At 41.2% G+C, this 21,012-nt stretch overlaps 1 protein-coding gene across 1 annotated transcript; it reads right to left on the reverse strand.

Moving 5' to 3' along the window:
* Window positions 1-1,221: 1,221 nt before the first annotated feature.
* Window positions 1,222-19,920, reverse strand: LRRC58 (leucine rich repeat containing 58). Its single transcript, XM_006057594.4, has 4 exons — window positions 19,171-19,920; window positions 7,574-7,702; window positions 5,923-6,200; window positions 1,222-2,647 (listed from the first exon to the last, which is right to left on the reverse strand). Exons 1-4 carry the CDS (start codon window positions 19,668-19,670, stop codon window positions 2,439-2,441), a joined length of 1,116 nt encoding a protein of 371 aa, XP_006057656.1. The 5' UTR covers window positions 19,671-19,920; the 3' UTR covers window positions 1,222-2,438.
* Between the last annotated feature and the right edge of the window lie 1,092 nt (window positions 19,921-21,012).

A 21,012-nucleotide genomic window follows, 5' to 3' on the forward strand; every position in this document is an offset into this window, starting at 1 on the left:
GTGGACCATAGCCCACCAGGCTCCTCTATCCATGGGATTCTCCAGGCAAGAATACTGAAGTGGGTTACCATGCTCTCCTCCAGGGATGGAACATGCGTCTCTTTTGTCTCCTGCACTGGGAGGTGGGTTCTTTACCTCTAGCACCACCTGGGAAGCCCAGTTGTGTGGCTCAAATGGAAAAGTAAACAAAGACTTTTTATTACTTCCATTTTATGACATAATCACCTATGTACTACTTTGCTAGGCAGTGGAAATATACTACATTACTCTATAAACATAGATAATTTCTGGATCAAAAGGAAAAAGGAATCTTATTACAACAGAGTGAAGGGATTCACTCCATAGCAGCGTTTCACAACTGCAGTCATGAAACTTTCATGATGTTTCATGAATTAACATATAACAAACAAACTATCCTATGGTATATTCTCTTCTAAAATTAAAAAAAATATATATATATATGACAAAAACCTAACATATGTACATATCATTATTATACAACAACCTGCTTTTAAGAAAAGGTGTGCCCAGTCATGAATGCCAGAAGTCAGAAGGGAGATCATCTGATGTTCCAATGTGTTTCAGGACTGTGTCTTACTCTACAGGTAATATTCTCCAACAAACTATTATGTTATTACAAGTAAGTTATCTAATGATTGCTAGTGTGTGCTGTGTATTTTATATTACAATGTCAACTTATAGTTGTACTATTAGTTTTTACTGTATACTGCTGCTAAGTCGCTTCAGTCATGTCCGACTCTGTGCGACCCCAGAGATGACAGCCCACCAGGCTCCTCCGTCCCTGGGATTCTCCAGGCAAGAACACTGGAGTGGGTTGCCATTTCCTTCTCCAATGCATGAAAGTGAAAAGTGAAAGTCGCTCAGTCATGTCCGACTCTTAGCGACCCCATGGACTGCAGCCTACCAGGCTCCTCCATCCATGGGATTTTCCAGGCAAGAGTACTGGAGTGGGGTGCCATTGCCTTCTCCATTTACTGCATACTAGTTAATAAAAATTTGGTCATTTCTACTGGCAATATGTGAAACCATTTCTCTGCTATATTTTAAGGCTGTATTAATATATTTAAAATATTTTATCAATGTATTATTTTCAAAAAGTACTCCATGGTTAAACTTGTTTTAAAAACTGTTCTACTGTGTAAAAACAATGACTGCTGTGCCCAGTTTTGTTTCACTTGTTGTCATGTTTCTCTAGTTTTTCTTTAAAATTGGAGGAAGTTACAGTTCAGTACACACAGGCAAAGTCATATCCGACTCTTTGTGACCCCATGGACTGTAGCCGACCAGGCTCCTCTGTCCATGGAATTCTCTAGGCAAGAATACTGGAGTAGGTTGCCATTTCCTTCTCCAGGGGAATCTTCCCGATCTGGGGATCAAACCCAGGATCTTCTGCATTGCAAGCAGACTGTTTACTATCTGAGCCACCAAGAAAGCCCTTTCAACACACAGGCAAAGGAGCCACAGTGGACTCCTAAAACCTTTAAAATCATTCTCCTGTTCCTTTAATGCAAGATATAAAGAAGTTTCCTATCTAACAACTCTTTTCTGTTGAAAGAAATTGGATAGATTTTTCCATCAAAACCTATTATTCTTTCTTAAGTTCAAGCTGGTTGGCTCCCCATTAAGTATAAAAGTGATTTGTTTAGACAAAAATGAAGTTAAGGTGGCTATGAGCTCAGATGTCAGATATACATTTGTTTACCTAGCTTTGTTAAAGCATATTTTAAACCATTCTGCATAGTATGTCAGGTTATAGGCTGCTCTGGCATCATTTCTTGAATAAATTTCTAAGTTCTTGTTATGATTAAGGCACTATTACAGTCACTGCTGGATTATACAAGGATAACAACAATCGCATAGAACAAAGGAGCAGAACTGAAGAGTTTTACAACCCCACATAAGAGTTATATCCCTTCCTTTGCAATCAGTAGCTGAGAAAGGTTTAGGTCCTATGTAACCATCTGTGCGCTTATCTGAAAAACTGTAATCTAGACATATGGGCAATACAAGAAAGGAGGGTTAATCCTGTTATGGTATAGGTTCAACCTAAACTCAGGACAACACTGGTAAAAATTACAGCTGCGATAATTTCTACCTTCATGTCAACTGTCACAAGCCAAAGCACTGGTGGTTTATTATAGTACTGCTCTGCAGAATGTTCCATTCTGCTGTATGATTCATGCAAAGCCTGCAAACTGCAAACAATCAGCTAAATTTGAAACTGCCATTCAGAGCGAATTATATTCCAAGAATCCAAACACGGAACTGGGCTTCTTCCTGCTGAATGGCGAGAAACACAAAATCTCCAACTATGTCATGGACATTTAAGATACAGTTTCTAGTGAACCTCAAAGTCCATCCTCTTTTCTAACCACCTCTGCTCAGTCTTTTAGTGTTTCAACCACCCTGCACCCTTTTCAACCAAGAAGAACTTTCTGCATTCTGTGTGCAGCCACACTAGCTTCATCTTCTGAGTCGGATTCGCTCTGGGATGTGGAGCTGTGAGAGGCAGAACTGCAAGGGGAAGAGCATTCTGGCGAACACAGGTAGTGCATCAGAGGGAGGCGGTATTTCCCACAGAAGTCCACAAATTTAATTTGTCTAACGCAGCAATCAAAGTAGACTCCTGGAGAGAAGGAAGAATAAGTACAAAGTAATCATTACAAAGCAAAGCAAAGAGCCACGGTTTCTTTTGTAATCCTATATTCATCACTCTGAAAAAATATCTTACAGTCTTCTTTTTCGAGAATCTTAAGCAGAGGTAGTGGCTGCTTCCATAGTTGTTAATAGAAATACTGGAAGGTCTTAGAGATATCCATCTGACTGCAAAGAAAAGGTCAGGAGATTTACTTTAAAGGGAGCTGGCATTAAAAGGACACTGTTGACTCAGCTTGTTGTCTCTGGTGACTTGGTGGACAGTGGCTGATGGAGATTATGGATACCTAAAGTGCCCTTTCTCCATCCCCCAAGCCACTCCGTGGTACTACCCTACAGTCAAGGAACTTAAAAAAGGAAAAAAAAAAAGAAACACACACACACAAAACTCCTTTGATAATGATCTTAAAGAATTAATTATTATACCCAAAATTTGCATAAAGGAGATGATTTTTGGTACCCCTGTCCTTATATAATGAGAAGGAAAAATTAAAAGTTAACCAAATGCCATCATATCTCCACAGGGTCTAACTATACAGCTTCAAAGTTGTTTCACTACCGATCTCACCTGACTTTCATGCTATTATATACTGTGACACAGACTGAAACTAGTAATTAGCTTTTCTGATGCCTAATTTAGTGCTCCTGATTTGTGGCCCTTCAGCTAAGTAAAAATACAGCTAGTGATGACAGGAAAGCAAGGCTGCTGTGCCGTGGGCTTCCAGCCGCTCCTCCTCCTGCACGCCTCTAACTATGAAGGCTGCCACAACAGCTGCAGTATAACTGAACACCTAGAACCCCGGGTCCCACCGCCTCTCTGGAGAAGAATCTCAACCTTTACACTCTACCTAAGATTCCTCTGACACCAACTACTCTGTGTATATAACATATGGGACCAAAATAAAAAGATATGGTCCAAGCAAAGGATAACTTTTCTCCTATTTATTTTTCTTCTGTTATTTCTCCATTGACTTTCTGATTTTGTGATCCTGTAGTAAGTCAGTATAACTGATAGTTTAAAAAGGGAAATTCATAGTATGTTACTTTGAACAACATAGGAAAGTGGACCAATTCTGTAAACTGATTAACCAATATTAACAATAAGTCCCCATAATGTGCTAGCTTCTAAAACAGATAGAAGTAATAAAGCCTTTATAAAATTAAGCATTATAGAGTTACTGTTGTTTAGTCACTAAGTTGCATTTGACTCTGCGACCCCATAGACTGTAGCCTGCCAGGTTCCTCTGTCCATGGGATTTCCCAGGCAAGAACACTGGAGTGGGTTGCTATTTCCTTCTCTAGAGGTTCTTTTCCACCAAGGGACTGACCCTGCATCTCTTGCATCTCCAGCACTGGCAGGAGGATTCTTAATCACTGAACCACCAGGGAGCCCATTATAAAACAGTATAATACTATCTTGTCATTTATAAGATCTCCAGACTATACAAAGACAAATTATCTCACAAAATGAAAAATTACTTTTGTTTATGAAAGCGAAAGTGAAGTCACTCAGTCGGGCCCGACTCTTTGCAAATCTGAGGGGGGAAATGTCAACGGTTCATTTCAATTATCTTAAACTTTAAGCTAATAATGTAAAAAGTATTTTTGTTCCTAAGATAAATAACATAGCAGTATACTAAAGAACTCATTAAGAAGATATTTAAGAGAGATAGGAGAATTCTTGTAGAGGTCAATTTCTAGAAAAGAAAGAAAGTGAAGTTGCTCAGTCATGTCCGACTCTTTGCAACCCCAGGGACCGTAGTCTACCAGGCTCCTCAGTCCACGGGATTTTCCAGGCAAGAGTACTGGAGTAGGGTGCCATTTCCTTCGCCAGGGGATCTTCCTGACCCAGGGATTGAACCCGGGTCTCCTGCATTGCAGGCATACGCTTTACTATCTGAGCCACCAGGGAAGGATAAAATCAGAGATTAGATACAGACTATTAAGCCTGAGGGCCTGGTGTGAGTGTTGTCTCTTGCCACTGTTAAAGTCAACTTGGAAAGGAGAACCAGAGAAAACCAAAAGCACTTCTAACTTGGAACAGCAATCTCTACTTCTAAGAATAAGTGCCCAGAAATGGCCCAAAGCAGTGTCATTTCTCTTTTTTTAAACTATTAGTATCCTTTTGACCTTTAATATTCTTTGAGAAACTTAAGTCACCTTCTTTCTTTTTAACCTTGTAAGTTTTCAAGGCATAATAGGACCTTGAGAGCCGGGGGAAACCTCAGCTCTGATCATATTTATGCAGCATTTTCCTGGCACCCACATTTATCCTACAATAATAAAAAGCTTCCTGTACCCCTATTAAGTTGGATTTTTTAAAAAAACAAGTCTTTTATGAGGGAGACAAAATAAACTGACCTGCTATCATCTACAGATTCCACTCCACACACCCTGGCGCTTCAGGCCCTTCATAACCTGGCCTCAATGTACCTTTTACTCTTCTCTCGTTACTCCTTTAACTGTACATTTCAGTCAAATTGTTACTCATCCGACATTTTTTTGCTTTTGTTCCCAATTTTACTCTCTCCAGCTGAAAAGTTTTCTATCCTCAATCAAACCATATCGAAATTCAACTCATGTTTCAAGAACTGTCTCATCTTTTATCTAATAAAGGTACTCTCTCCCTTCTATGATTTCCAATAGTATTTTGGATTCCTACTTTACTCTGAGTTACATTACATTATTCAATTCTCTCCAAATGCTCTAAACTCAAGAAATTTTGAATCATGAATTTAAAAGAATATGGAATTCCAAGATAAATTCTGAAATTGGGACATGTTCATCCTATTCTCATACATTTTGAATTATACTTTACAAAGGTACCTGATACTCAGAATGCTGAGTCTAAAAAAATGTCCTTCAAATAAATATGAAAGGTAGCTAAACATTTTAGAGACTCTTCTAAAGCATTTAGAACTATTTATGTTTTGTGTTTCCCCTCTTATTACCAATTTAGCTTATCCTATGATAGTTCCATGACAGGGTAAGACTTTTTTGCCTTGTGTATGAATTTGAAAGTACCATGAAAAGAAGAAATAAGAAAAGAAAGAAGAGAGGGAGGGAGGAAGGAAGGAACACAGAGAGGGTGAAATGTCTCACTATCTGGTAAAAGGGTGAAAAGATAAAGCAAACAAACAGAGACAAACTACCTTTTTCTGAAAGAAGACAGCTAATTATAACAACATTTAGATCATTAATTTAAAAGTAACTAAATGAATGGGTAACAGGACACAATTAACTTACCTCCACACTTTGGGTTTGGACAATTGCTGGCTAAACTCAAGTATCTAAGAAGATTCCCAGGAAGATCATAGGGAGTGTAGGAAATATTTCGAATTTTAATGGTCCGTGCAGCTAACTCCAGGAGAGTTGGAGGATCATAGGTTAAATCTCTAACAAAACGAACAACCAGTGGGTTCCCTCGCAAACTCAGTTCTTCCAAATGAATAAGGTTGAGGATCTCTCGAGGCAGGTATGTCAGCAAGTTATTGTGAAGACTAAGGGAACGAAGTGAATGCAACCTAGAATGAAGGCAGTACAAAAATCAACAGCCATAAGTGAGGTCACTACTCAGAAAGTTAAGTGAAGAACTCAATGTCCCCATAAGAATGAGCCATTAAGGTTAGTATCAATTCAACTAAAATTAAAAGATGCTGAAACTAAATTAGAACCCAAATTTGTGTATGTCATGGAATCTTAAAAAGCTCCAAATACTTAGAAAGTATTCTGTGTTAGCTGATATAAATACTAGATGTGAAGGCTTTTTTTTTTTTTTGGCATGCTTTATCATTCAGATACCTAAAAAAGCAAAGATTTCAAATGCAACAGGAATCAAGCTCCTTCACATTATCTCACTGGGTGTGAATGCTACATAGCAAATATGAGTCAACAAAATTCCATAAAACCTTGGGGAACCTATGCCAAAGTAATACCCTATTTTTGATTACAGAAGAGAGGCTCAACAACTATGGAAAACAGCATGGAAGTTCCTCAAAACATTAAAAACAGACCTGTAATATGATCCAGCAATCCCACTCCTAAACATATATTCAGACAAAACTATAATTCAAAAAGATACACGTACTGCTATTTTCACAGAAGCACTATTTACAACAACCAATATGTGGAAACAATCTAAATGTCCATCCACAGGTGAATGGATAAAGAAGATGTACACACACACACACACACACACACACACACACTGGAATACTACTCAGCCATAAAAAGAATGGCATAATGCCTTCTGCAGTTACATGGATGGACCTAGATTATCATACTAAGTGAAGGAAGTCAGGAAGAGAAGGATAAATACCATATGATATCACTTACATGTGGAATCTAAAATGTAACACAAATGAACATATCTATGAGTCAGAAACAGACTCACAGACTAGAAACCACACTTCTGACTGCCAAGGGGAAGTGGAGTAGGGGAAAGAAGGATTGGGAGTTTAGGCTTAGAAGATACAAACTGTTACATACAAGATAAACAATAATGTCCTACTGTATAGCACAAGGAACTACATTCAATGTCCTTTGATATACCATAACAGAATATGAAAAAGAATACATACATACGTATAACTGAATCACTCTGCTGTACAGCAGAACTTAACACAACACTGTAAATCAACTATACTTCAATAAAATTTTTAAAAATAATAAATTTTAAAAAGAGAAAAGAGGCTGAGTAATTTTGAGGAATATGTCAGAGCATTCAAAAGTAAAATTAAAAATAAGCAACCCAATTCACAGCATACCTCAGAGCTTTCTGTATCATTTACTTTGATAACACTTAATTCTTTTCCACATACAAACCATGTGGGTGAATGCTGGACAGTAATTCCTAAGCACAGATGTGTGTGTACACATAACTCCCGAAAATACTCACTGTGAAAGCTGAGGAGGCACACTCTGGATTTTGTTGTCACATAATACCAAGTAATTTAGAGAAGGCAGATTTCCTAATTCTGGTGGTATTTCTTTGATGAAGTTTCCTCCCAGATATAAACACTCTAAACTGCAAAAAATAAATGAAAAAAAAAAGTTGGACAAGTACCTCATTGTCTTTATTAAAATGAACACGTAGCATTTATCCATTCAGCAAATGTTTTATTCAGGATTTGTCTATACAGTCTTTGAAGGAAGAATGCAATCTTCAGGGAGCTCCTATTATAGGTAAACAGACAAGACACACCAATGTGAGATAGTATTATAATTAAATGCAAAATAAGGCATCAAATAAACATAACGTGATTAAAATACCAAAATGAGCAGACCAATCCATAAATGATATAAGTAGAAAAACAATAAAAGGTTTAACAAGTAGAGAAATAATAAAAGGACATTAGTTTTGATTAGAAAGGCTCCCAAAAGTGTTGTGACTTCAGCTGGATTATGAATTTAGCCCATTTAGGATAGCAGGAAAGGGGAACTTCAGGTTGGAAAGAGGGTTTTTACGGGATAACGAGTACACCTTTTGACACATAAAAGAATTCATGTTGAGGAACCCAGAGTACAGCTGGAGAAAGGCCATATTACAGGAGCCCTGTATTCTATGCTGGTGGGTTTGGATTCGATACATTATCATTCCACTCAAGAATGGAAAAACACACTTAAGTTTATATTTCTTCTTTGCTCTTATTATAGCAACTGTAAACTTCAGAGGCTAACTAAACAAATTATGTAAAACTGAACCACTGTTATGAAATTAAAGTTCCAGTTAATCATCTAATAATGCTAACAATATTTTAGACACAGCATATATTGCACCAAAATGTACTGCTACTCCTTGTGGTGATGACTGGTAGACAGACTCTCTCCAAAACTTTCTGGAGCAGGGGGAGCAGAGGTAGCAGAATCAGTTCTTACTATATACCTAAAATGTATACATACAGAGCTTTTCCATTACTATTTTGTCTTCCTGCTATATCTGCTAACTCAGTAGACACTATCATTCTTTTAAGACAACTTTAAATGCAGGGAAAAATAAGTCTACTCAACTGTTACCCAAATTTCCAGGTTAAGAATTAACTTGGATACTTTTAAAGCTTTAAAAGCCAGACCCCATTCAGATCCACTAAATCAGAATTCCAGGGGAAGGACCTGAGTAGTGGCAGATTTTAGGGTATAAGCTATAATGTTAAAAGAAAAAACCAAATTACCCTGCAGAGTTATAGTGAATTACAATCTAAATTAGTATTTAAGAGCACTCATTACCCTACAGCCCTGCCAATACTTACTATCATCACCTGCTTTATCCCTCTTTTTTTCCTATTTAATATATATTTTTTATTACTTAGCCGGTGTGAAAAATGATACCATTCTGTACTTGTAATCTTCTCTCATTATTAGTGAAGTTTAGCATCTTTTTGTGTTTGGAGCCATTTGTATATCTTTAGAAAACAGCCTGTTCCTATCCTTTACCTGTTTTTCTCATGGGTTATACGGCTTTCTCTTATTAATTTGTTGGGAGTTTTGTTGTTGTTAAACATATGTTCTGCATAACCTTGTGCTTCTGTGGCCTAGAGCATTTGTTCACATTTTATATGTGTAAAAAGAATGTGGAGCTATTAGGATTGAGCTTGTTAATTGTGCAATTCAAATTTTTTATAGTCTCTCATGATTTCACCTTCTTACTCCGATGGTTAATTTTCTATTAGAACCATGGTCTTTCTACTTCCCTTTAGTGTGAGCATCTTACATGCATGCTAAGTTCCTTCAGTCATGTCTGACTCTCTGTGATCCTATGGACTGTAGCCTGCCAGGCTCCTCTACCCATAGGATTCTCCAGGCAAGAATACTGGAGTGGCTTGCCATATCCTCCTCCAGGGGCTCCTCCCGACCCAGGGATCGAACTTGAGTCTCCTCTGCACTGCAGGCAGATTCTTTATCACTGAGCCACCTAAGAAACTTCCCTTCAGAGTTTTGTCAATTTTTGCTCTCTTTCTCCTCAAAATATGGAAGCTGTACTGAAGATCCATTCAGGTTCATGACTATTATAACTTCTTGTTGCATCATTCCTTAACTCACATGAAGCATTTCTCATTCTTCCTTCTAATCCATTTTGCCTTAAAATCTACTTCCTCTGATTATCAATACTGTCCACCAGTTTTATTTTTGTTAGTATTTATATCATTTAATGGATGTGAGAGTTGGACTGTGAAGAAGGCTGAGTGCCGAAGAATTGATGCTTTTGAACTGTGTGTGGTGTTGGAGAAGACTCTTGAGAGTCCCTTGGACTGCAAGACGATCCAACGAGGCCATTCTGAAGGAGATCAGCCCTGGGATTTCTTTGGAACGAATGATGCTAAAGCTGAAACTCCAGTACTTTGGCCACCTCATGTGAAGAGTTGACTCATTGGAAAAGACTCTGATGCTGGGAGGGATTGGGGGCAGGAGGAGAAGGGGACGACAGAGGATGAGATGGCTGGATGGCATCACTGACTCAATGAACGTGAGTCTGAGTGAACTCCGGGAGTTGGTGATGGACAGGGAGGCCTGGCATGCTGCGATTCATGGGGTCGCAAAGAGTCGGACACAACTGAATGACTGAACTGAACTGATATCATTTAATTGTAGCTCCTCCATTTACCAGTATAAGAATTTGTGCCCATTACTTAATCTCATTATCTCTCAGTTTCCTCTTTAAAATGGAATCACATTACTATATAATAAAATCAACAAATATGAACTAGGCACTGACCATGTGCCAGGTCCTGTTCTGGGTATACAGTGTAAATAAGACCAAGTTCTTGACCTTAAGAAGAAGTAAATCAATAAATGTATACATATTATGCCAGACAGTTTTAAGTGCTATGAAGAAAAATGGAGGTAATCAGACAGTGATGGAAGTGATACTGCAGATGCTATTCTTATTGTTTATAGTCACTAAGTCGTGTCCAACTCTGCAATCCCAAGGACTGCAGCACACCAGGCTCCTCTGTCCAAACTCACGTCCTTTGAGTTGATGATGCTATTTAACCATTTCATCCTCTGTTGCCCCTTTCTCCTTCTGTCCTCAATCTTTCCAAGCATTAGGGTCTTTTCCAGTGAGTCAGCTCTTAGCATCAGGTGGCCAAAGTATTGGAGCTTCAGCTTCAGCATCAGTCCTTCCAATGAATAATCAAGGTTGAATTTGTTTAGGATTGACTGGTTGGATCTCCTTGCAGTCCAAGGGACTCTCAAGAGTATTCTCCAGCGTCACAATTCAAAAGCATCAATTCTTTGGGACTCAGCCTTCTTTATGGTCCAATTCTCACATGCGTACATGACTACTGGAAAAAATCATAGCTTTGACTATATGCACCTTTGTCGGCAAAGTGATGTCTTTGTTTTTAATATAGTCTCTAGCTTTGTCATAGCTTTCCATCCAAGGAAGAAGAGTCTTTTTAATTTCATGATTGCAGTCACGATCTGCAGTGATTTGGGAACCCAAGAAAATAAAATCTGTCACTGCTTGCACTTTTCTCCCTTCTATTTGCCATGAAGTGATAGGACTGGGTGCAATGATTCTATTTTTTTTTCTTTAATGTTGAGTTTCAAGCCAGCTTTTTCACTTTCCTCTTTCGTCCTCATCAAGAGGCTCTTCAGTTCCTCTTCACTTTCTGCCATTAGAATGGTTGCATATCTAAGGTTGTTGATATTTCTCTTGGCAATCCTGATTCCAGCTTGTACCCTGCATATTAGTTAAATAAACAGGGTGACAATATACAGCCTTATTGCATTCCTTCCAAATTTTGAACCAGTCTGTTGTTCCATGTCCATTTCTAACTGTTGCTTCCTGACCCATGTACAGGTTTCTCAGGAGAAAGGTTAGGTGTCTGGTACTCCCATCTCCTTAAGAATTTTTCACAGTTTATTGTGATCCACACAGGCTTTAGCATAGTCAATGAAGCAGAAGAGGATGCTTTTGTGAAATTCCCTTGCTCTTTCCATGGTCCAACAATTGTTGGCAATTTTATCTCTGGTTCCTCTGCCTCTTTGAAACACAGCTTGTACCCGTGAAAGTTCTCAATTCACATACTGCTGAAGCCTAGCTTGAAGGACATTAAGCATAATTTTGTGTAATGAGCACAACTGTATGGTAGCTGGAACATTCTTCAGCACTGCCCTTCTTTGGGACTGGAATAAAAACAAACCTTTTCCAATCCTGTGGCCATTGCTGGGCCTTCCAAATTTGCTAACATATTGAGTGCAGCACTTTCATAGCGTCATCAGCATCATCTTTTAGGATTTGAAATAGCTCAGCTGGAATACCATCACCTCCACTAGCTTTGTTCATAGTAATGCTTCCTGAGGCCTTCTTGACTTCACACTCTAGGATGTCCGGCTGTAGGTGAGTGACCACACCATCATGGTTATCCAGGTCATTAGGACCTTTTTTGTTCTTCTGTGTATTTTTGCCACATCTTCTTAATCTCTTCTGCTTCTGTTAGGTCCTTACCATTTCTGTCCTTTATCATGCCTATCCTTGCGTGAAAAGTTCCCCTGATTTTCCCCCAATTTTCTCAAACAGATCTCTAGTCTTTCCCATTCTATTGATTTCCTCTATTTCTTTACATTGTTCCTATAAGAAGGCGTTCTTATCTCTCCTTGCTATTCTCCAGAACTCTGCACTCAGTAGAGTACACTGGGTGGCCAAAAAAGGTTTACCTTAGGAGGTGACACTTGAATGGAGATCTGATTGAAATGACTGAGGGAGTACAAATCTCTGAGGTGGAAAAAAGCTTGGGTGCTGTGAAAGAGCAACAGAGCCAGTGTGGGTACATCAGGGTGACAGAGGGGGGTTAGTGGAGGTTGGGGAAGTCAGAAAGGTAGCCTGGGAAAGCCAGATTACAGAGGACCTTCAGGCCTTAGCAAGGATTTATCCTAGGTAGAAGGGGTGTGCAGAGAAGGCGATGGCACCCCACTCCGGTACTCTTGCCTGGAAAATCCCATGGACGGAGGAGCCTGGTAGGCCACAGTCCACAGGGTTGCTAAGAGTTGGATACGACTGAGAGACTTCACTTTCACTTTTCACTTTCATGCATTGGAGAAGGAAATGGCAACCCACACCAGTGTTCTTGCCTGGAGAATCCCAGGGACAGGGGAGCCTGGTGGGCTGTCGTCTCTGGGGTCGCACAGAGTTGGGCACGACTGAAGCGACTTAGCAGTAGCAGCAGCAACAGGGAGATGGAATTAAAGTAAGACAGACTGGTTCATAAAGATGCAGAAAACAGAAAATAAGAAAAACACAGAAACATAAGAATCATACACTTCTGGATTGAGAAAGTTGTTTTCCTGAGGTAGCATGTCCATACTATATCATTTTCAAATACTCACCACAGGCTTTTGAAGTACATTATATGTTCAAAGGCAAAAACACAAATGGAGGAATCATTTTTTGGTATTTGCCCCAGACTATATGCAGATCAGGAAGCAACAGTTAGAACTGGACATGGAACAACAGACTGGTTCCAAATAGGAAAAGGAGTACGTTAAAGCTGTATATTGTCACCCTGCTTATTTAACTTCTATGCAGAGTACATCATGAGAAATGCTGGGCTGGAAGAAGCACAAGCTGGAATCAAGATTGCCGGGAGAAATATCAGTAACCTCAGATATGCCGATGACACTACCCTTATGGCAGAAAGTGAAGAGGAACTAAAAAGCCTCTTCATGAAAGTGAAAGAGGAGAGTGAAAAAGTTGGCTTAAAGCTCAACATTCAGAAAACGAAAATCATGGCATCTGGTCCCATCACTTCATGGGAAACAGATGGGGAAACAGTGGAAACAATTGCTGACTTCATTTTCTGGGGCTCTGAAATCACTGCTGATGGTGACTGCAGCCATGAAATTAAAAGACGCTTACTCCTTGGAAGGAAAGTTATGACCAACCTAGATAGCATATTGAAAAGCAGAGACATTACTTTGCCAACAAAGGTCCATCTAGTCAAGGCTATGGTTTTTCCAGTGGTTATGTATGGATGTGAGAGTTGGACTGTGAAGAAAGCTGAGCACCAAAGGATTGATGCTTTTGAACTGTGGTGTTGGAGAAGACTCTTGAGAGTCCCTTGGACTGCAAGGAGATCCAACCAGGCCATTCTGAAGGAGATCGACCCTGGGTTTTCTTTGGAAGGAATGATGCTAAAGCTGAAACTCCAGTACTTTGGCCACCTCATGTGAAGAGTTGACTCATTGGAAAAGACTCTGATGCTGGGAGGGATTGGGGGCAGGAGGAAAAGGGGATGACAGAGGAGAAGACGGCTGGATGGTATCACCGACTCAATGGACGTGAGTCTGAGTGAACTCCGGGAGTTGGTAATGGACAGGGAGGCCTGGCGTGCTGCGATTCATGGGGTTGCAAAGAGTCAGATATGACTGAGTGAGTGAACTGAACTGAAGGCATTGAAAGAAAGAAGTCAGAAGGAAGAATTGAGAGCCAGAAAAAACTCAGTATGTGACTCTAAATGGGGTAAAGAGCTTTGATTTAAATTTTACTGCATTCTATTTATCATCTGGTTGAGTCATCTCTTTTGTAAGATATCAACCTATTGCATGGTAGCTTCAAAACATTCCAGGACATTAATATTTAGTTTTTATTTCTATCACAATTCTCATATTTTTAATTTCTAAAGCCACCTGGAAAAGGTCAGTTTTCATTCCAATCTCTAAGAAAGGCAATGCCAAAGAATGCTCAAACTACTGCACAACTGCACTCATCTCACACACTAGTAAAGTAATGCTCAAAATTCTCCAAGCCAGGCTTCAGCAATACATGAACCATGAACTTCCAGATGTTCAAGCTGGCTTTAGAAAAAGCAGAGGAACCAGAGATCAAATTGCCAACACCTGCTGGATCATCAAAAAAGCAAGAATTCCAGAAAAACATCTATTTCTGCCTTATTGACTATGCCAAAGCCTTTTGATTGTGTGGATCACAATAAACTGTGGAAAATTCTGAAAGAGATGGCAATATCAGACCACCTGACCTGCCCCTTGAGAAACCTGTATGCAGGTCAGGAAGCAACAGTGAGAACTGGACATGGAACAAAGGACTGGTTCCAAATAGGAAAAGGAGTATGTCAAGGCTGTATACTGTCACCCTGCTTATTTAACTTATATGCAGAGTACATCATGAGAAACGCTGGGCTGGATGAAGCACAAGCTGGAATCCAGATTGCTGGGAGAAATATCAATAACCTTAGATATGCAGATAACACCACCCTTATGGCCAAAAGAGAAGAAGAACTAAAGAGACTCTTGATGAAAGTGAAAGAGGAGAGTCAAAAAGCTGGCTTAAAGCTTAACATTCAGAAAACTAAGATCATGGCATCTGGTCCCACCACTTCATGGGAAATAGATGGGGAAACAGTGACACATTTTATATTTGGGGGCTCCAAAATCACTGCAGACGGTGACTGCAGCCATGAAATTAAAAGACACTTACTCCTTGGAAGGAAAGTTATGACCAATCTAGATAGCATATTCAAAAGCAGAGGCATTACTTTGCCAACAAAGGTCCGTCTAGTCAAGGCTATGGTTTTTCCAGTGGTCATGTATGGATGTGAGAGTTGGACTGTGAAGAAAGCTGAGGGCCGAAGAATTGATGCTTTTGACTGTGGTGTTGGAGAAGACTCTTGAGAGTCCCTTGAACTGCATGGAGATCCAACCATTCTAAAGGAAATCAGTCCTGAATATTCACTGGAAGGACTGATGCTGAAGCTCCAATATTTTGTCCACCTGATGCGAAGAACTGACTCATTTGAAAAGACCCTGATGCTGTGAAAGATTGAAGGCAGAAGGAGAAGGGGATGACAGAGGATGAGACAACTGGATGGCATCACCAACTCAACTGACATGAATTTGAGTAAACTCTGGGAGTTGGTGATGCACAGGGAGGCCTGGCGTGCTGCAGTCCAGGGTTCACAAAGAGTCAGACCTGACTGAGCAACCGAACTGACTGACTGACTGACTGAAAGCCACATCAGGCAGATAGTGAAACAGGTCATGGTCAAAATAAGAATTAACCTACTTAAGAACAAAACCAAGTTTGTCCATATATTAGCTGAACAGTTATACCTACTTGTTGAATAAGAACTTCATATTTTGATGGAAAGAATCTACATCCACAACCTCATGATTCACACTGAGCCTAATTTACTCCAGGGGAATGAATTTAATCATAAAAACATGATTTTCACCTTCTACTTATTTGTTATTCTTCAAAGTCATCTTTCAGAAACCACTTTTTAAAAACTGTATCACTAGGATCAACTGAGTATAGGAAACACACATCAAGATAACCTGCTAAATCTGGAGGGTCAAATCCACCAATTAAGCCAGGACTACTTACTTGTTATTCCTTCCTGGAAGGATGGAAGGTGGGGAAAAAGGGAACCTTTACATGGATTATACACTCTGCATTATTTTTTAAATTGTTAAAGAGGGAAGATATATTCCAAGTATCCAGAAACACCTCATTTGGTTTTAAAAGCAACTTAGCCCAATACACAAAATACATCAAGGTTACCAATGAGGTCGAGGGAGCCCATGTATATTCTAAGAGAAAATGGTGTTCTTGGGCAGGTACTTTAGTTAGGGTTTGAATAACCAAACCTCTGCCTCTCCTTTTTTGAAACTTTAATATATTATTTCAGTAGTAAGTAGTAAGCAGTCTACGAGGACTGAACCATATGAATCTCACTGTCACTATTTGGCCTCAAACAAATCACTGATACTAAGTCTCAGTTTCTTCATCTGTAAAGAGAACAGGGTGAATCAGGCCAATTGCCTAGGCTGTCTCTTCTTCTAAGAGTATATATAGCATTTCTACATGACCCTTTCAGCCTACATTCAACTAGTGTCTATATTTGCGAGATTTTAATTATGAGATTTTAATTGTGAGACTTAAAAAGCATATTCAGAGGACCTACCACAAGGTCTGCTGCATTGTAAGTATTAAAAAAAATGGGACTTTTGCCTATCTTTTTCCCCATGTGATGGAAATAATATTTATCCTGAGTTTTCCTTAGTATGTTTAAAAAAATTCAGATGAGAATGTTGCAACTACATAACATCAAAATTAGAAAGAACAACGTCTGACAATTTTACATTTAAATTCCTCTCCAACTCTTCTATTTCTTACTACGTCTCCTAGCATTACCCTAGTATAAGCTACCATTATCTCTCATTCTACTAGAAGAGACTCCTTCCAACCAGCCCTCAAAGTCTCTTCTTGGCTCTCTATTTGTTCCCCACTCTATTCCTGCACAGCAACAAGACAGCCCTGCTTTTATAAAACTCAGGTGTACTTCAAATAAAATCCAAGCTTTACCATGGCCTTCAAGTTATGACATGGCCTAGGATCTGGTCCAAATTTATATTTGCCACCTTTCCTGTTGCTTACTTTCTCACTATGCTCTAGTACAATGTCCTCCTTTCAATGTTTCGGCCTTCAGTCCTTCTTGCCTCTGGGTTTTCATGTGCACTGTTCCTACAACCTGGACTGATCCCATCCCATCCTCTCCTGGTGAACTCCTGGTTCATTTCAGTTCAGTGGCTCAGTCATGTCCGACTCTTTGCGACCCCATAAATCGCAGTACGCCAGGCCTCCCTGTCCATCACCAACTCCTGGAGTTCACTCAAACTCACGTCCATCAAGTCGGTGATGTCATCCAGCCATCTCATCCTCTGTCGTCCCCTTTTCCTCCTGCCCCCAATCCCTCCCAGCATCAGAGTCTTTTCCAATGAGTCAACTCTTCGCATGAGGTGGCCAAAGTACTGGAGTTTCAGCTTTAGCATCAGTCCTTCCAAAGAACACCCAGGACTGATCTTTAGAATGGACTGGTTGGATCTCCTTGCAGTCCAAGGGACTCTCAAGAGTCTTCTCCAACACTACAGTTCAAAAGCATCAATTCTTTAGTGCTCAGCTTTCTTCACAGTCCAACTCTCACATCCATACCTGACTACTGGAAAAACCATAGCCTTGACTAGATGGACCTTTGTTGGCAAAGTAATGTCTCTGCTTTTCAATATGCTATCTAGGTTGGTCATAACTTTCCTTCCAAGGAGTAAGCGTCTTTTAATTTCATGGCTGCAGTCACCATCTGCAGTGTAACTCTACCTTTAAAAGCTCACCTCAAACTTGACTTGCTCAAACCAAACTAAGTTACTTCATTTCAACGCACTCCTACTTCTTCACAAAACTTGTAACAATTGTAATTAGATAATGCAGTTAACAGCTGTTTAACCTCTCCTCTGTTACAATGCCCTAGGAGGGCAGGATCCCTTTCATCACTGTATCCCCAGAACCTAGGACAGTGCCTGACACAGGGTAGGCACCTCATAAAAATCTGCTGGTGAGTAAACAAAGGGACATCTTGTCCAAACGCCTTCCTTTGCAGATTAGGAAACTGTAGTCAGGATATGTTAAATGACTTGCCTAAACTTGGGACACCAAGAGTTCTTATTCTCACGTCAATGTTTTTTCACTACACTGAACTCTGAAGTCCCTCTGACTCTGAGCTCTAATATCTAGTTATCTCAGAAAACTCAACAAAAGATGCAAAAATACTTTACAGATGGTAGTTACTTTTCTTTCACTTTGGACAAAACACTTACTCTTGCTTTATTTCTCACTTTATTTAAGGGACTTTTGTTACTTCTCTGCTTCCTTCTTCCATTTAATTCAACATATATTTACTGAATAATCCAGTCAATGAGGCAGATCTGTAAACACGGAGGTATAATCAATAAGGTTAAGTGCAATGGCAGGGTGCATGACGTACAAAACAAGTACAGTTCAGACAATAACTCATTGTTGTCCAGGAAGCAGTAAAGGAAGGAAACAAATGGCCTTCAAAACAAGTTTTGAAGGATGAACAGGAGTTTGCCAAAGTGCAAGCAACATTCCAGACAAAGGGAACAGCAGTACAGAGGGACTGTACCCATTCAACACATATTTAGTCAGTGCCTACAAGGTAAAGCGCACAGATTAGTGAACTCCACAAATATTGGAATACCACAAAACCACAAATGGCTGGTATCGCTACAGAGAGGACGGATGGAGCAGGAAATGTAGTGAAAAGCAAGGATAAGCTCCGAGTACCTGGTATGTCATGCTACTAAACACAAACATTGGTTTATAGGCATGGAAAACCACCCAAGACTTCGGAGTAAAGAAGTGATAACCGCGGATTTACATTTGTTAAGAGTGTGTGCTCGGTTCGATCACTCCCCAGACCCCAGAAAGACGACAGAAAAACTGTCTTGAAAATCTGCACAGGACAAACACAACAAATCAAACGCTGCTGTCACACCCATGACCTTATTAGATCTTCACTCCAACTCCACGAGTTGGCAGGGCAGTACTCGCAGTTAAAGAGTTCAAAAAGAGCCTGGACTAAGATGAGTACGTGACCCCACGGCGCCAAGACCAGGTGGGGGACTCTGGAGCTCCCGGACCCCGTCCCGGGCCTCCCTACTCTCAGGAAGGCACCCGCTCACCTCCTCAAGTTCTCGATCTCGGCCGGGATGCTCTGAAGCTGGTTGCCGCCGAGGCTGAGGGTCTGCAGCGCGCGCAGCTCCAGCAGCGAGGTGGGCACCTCCTGGAAGCAGTTCCCGCTGAGGTTAAGCACCTGGAGGCTGCGGCAGAGCGGCGACTGAGCCAGGCCCTTGGGGAGGGCGCCCGGCCCGCCGAGCCGGTTGTTCTTGGCCAGCAGCGTGCGCAGGCCGCGCAGCGCCAGCAGCTCCGGCCCCAGCGCGGTCAACGCGTTGCCGCTCACGTCCAACAGCTGGAGGTGCGGGAAGCCGCTGCCCAGTGCCCGCGGCAGCGACACCAGACGGTTGTGCGGTAGCAGCAGCCGCAGCAGCGCCTCCCGCGCCCCGCGCCGCTCCTCGCCCCGCGCCTCCAGCTCCGACTCCAGCGTCTCGAGAGACACACTGAGGCGAGACAAGTTCAGTTCGGCCTCCCCGGCTGTGGCCACAGCCCCTCCAACCTCCTCCATCCCGGCCGCCGCAGAGGGCCACGCTCAACCCACAGGCCGGGAGCTCCGCGGCGCCCCGGAACCTGAACCTCGGGCTGCGTCGGAAGTGGCGCGGGCGGGCGCTAACCCCGCGCGCCCCCGCCGAGTCACGCGACGCGAGGCGGCGGGGTGCGCGCGCCGCTCGGGGGCCAGGCTCCGCCTCACGCGGCACGCGGCGCGCGGTGCGGTCGGGGCGCGCCGGACAGGGGCGGAGACCCGGCCTCCTCGGCGCTACCTAGTTACCCTAGGAATCCGGCAGTGTGTAGACAGCCACGCTTTATAGTCTTTGGCGTCGGCTGACCTGCCCCCGGGGTCGAGGACCGCCTCAGTAAACAGCCCGAGGACAGTTGTTTCGCTTTGAGGGTTCGCGCGTCACGGTGCACCGCTTTCTCGGTTCCTACCCAGTTTAGCAGTGGGGGCCCTGGTCTGCGGGATTCAGCGAACGCGCAGGAATGTAGTCGTGATTCAGCTCCGTGACTGCAAGGCCCAGGAATTTCAAGTCCCGGGATTAACCAAGACGAATTTGAAGGGCGGAGGCAGCTGGTCTAGAAAATCAGAACTCTTTAGGTTCTTACCTGGGGTTCAGCTTTTAAATAGACTTATTTCCTCGGACAAGGGATTTAATTTCAGTTTCTCCACCCATAAAATATGGATAATCCTTTCCCTCCTTGTCCTACAGCATTTTTTAATGGAATGTGTATCAGATAAGGGCCTTTCGCCATTTTAGCTGTAGAAGTACTTGGTTTTTTGGTTTAAGTTGAAGTGGCTGGAAATGAATCTGGGAGCCATGGAGGAATTTTAGTTAATTCCAGACAGCTCGAAGTAATTGATCAGTTTAAGAACGCGGAAAGCATTGTGGATTGCCATTTCCTTCTCCAGATTGATGTTTTACTTCAGGGCAAAAACCACAATTGAACTGTGAAAATCTACACTCTGGCTCTAAGTCAGTATTTCTAATTAGCATTTTCTGCCTGGCCCTAAACTCAATCTTTTCTGAAATTGCTTTTTATAATTTTGGAAAGTCATGAATAGAAATAAAAATATTTAGTGTATTTTTTACAAAGTTTATGCATAAAAGTGTTAAAAGATTGTGTATAACCAATTCCATTAAATTGCTTTCTTCCTGAAAAGGAGGATAAAGTAACTTTTTTCTTGCCAGTCATTTGTGTTTTTAAAACCTAATGAATTTGAAACCTGTTTCGAAAGGGCCCTTTTGAAAATTAGACTGTCCTTACTTTGGATCAAGATTATATTACGGCAGGAACCTAATATGTGAAAATTGCAAATATTTAATACAGTTTTATGCTCTTAAAAATGTGAATGT

This window comes from Bubalus bubalis, chromosome 1 (genome assembly GCF_019923935.1).
Source record: "Bubalus bubalis isolate 160015118507 breed Murrah chromosome 1, NDDB_SH_1, whole genome shotgun sequence".
Classification (NCBI taxonomy): domain Eukaryota; kingdom Metazoa; phylum Chordata; class Mammalia; order Artiodactyla; family Bovidae; genus Bubalus; species Bubalus bubalis.

What these genes read in the sequence shown, in the direction of transcription:
- LRRC58 (XM_006057594.4), bottom strand. Translation starts at nt 19,670, where the DNA reads ATGGAGGAGGTTGGAGGGGCTGTGGCCACAGCCGGGGAGGCCGAACTG. An exon ending in GAGATCGAGAACTTGAGGAG is followed by an intron (nt 7,703 to 19,170) that starts GTGAGCGGGTGC and finishes TATTTTTTGCAG; the next exon opens with TTTAGAGTGTTTATATCTGG. An exon ending in TCCAAACCCAAAGTGTGGAG is followed by an intron (nt 2,648 to 5,922) that starts GTAAGTTAATTG and finishes CCTTCTCTCCAG; the next exon opens with GAGTCTACTTTGATTGCTGC.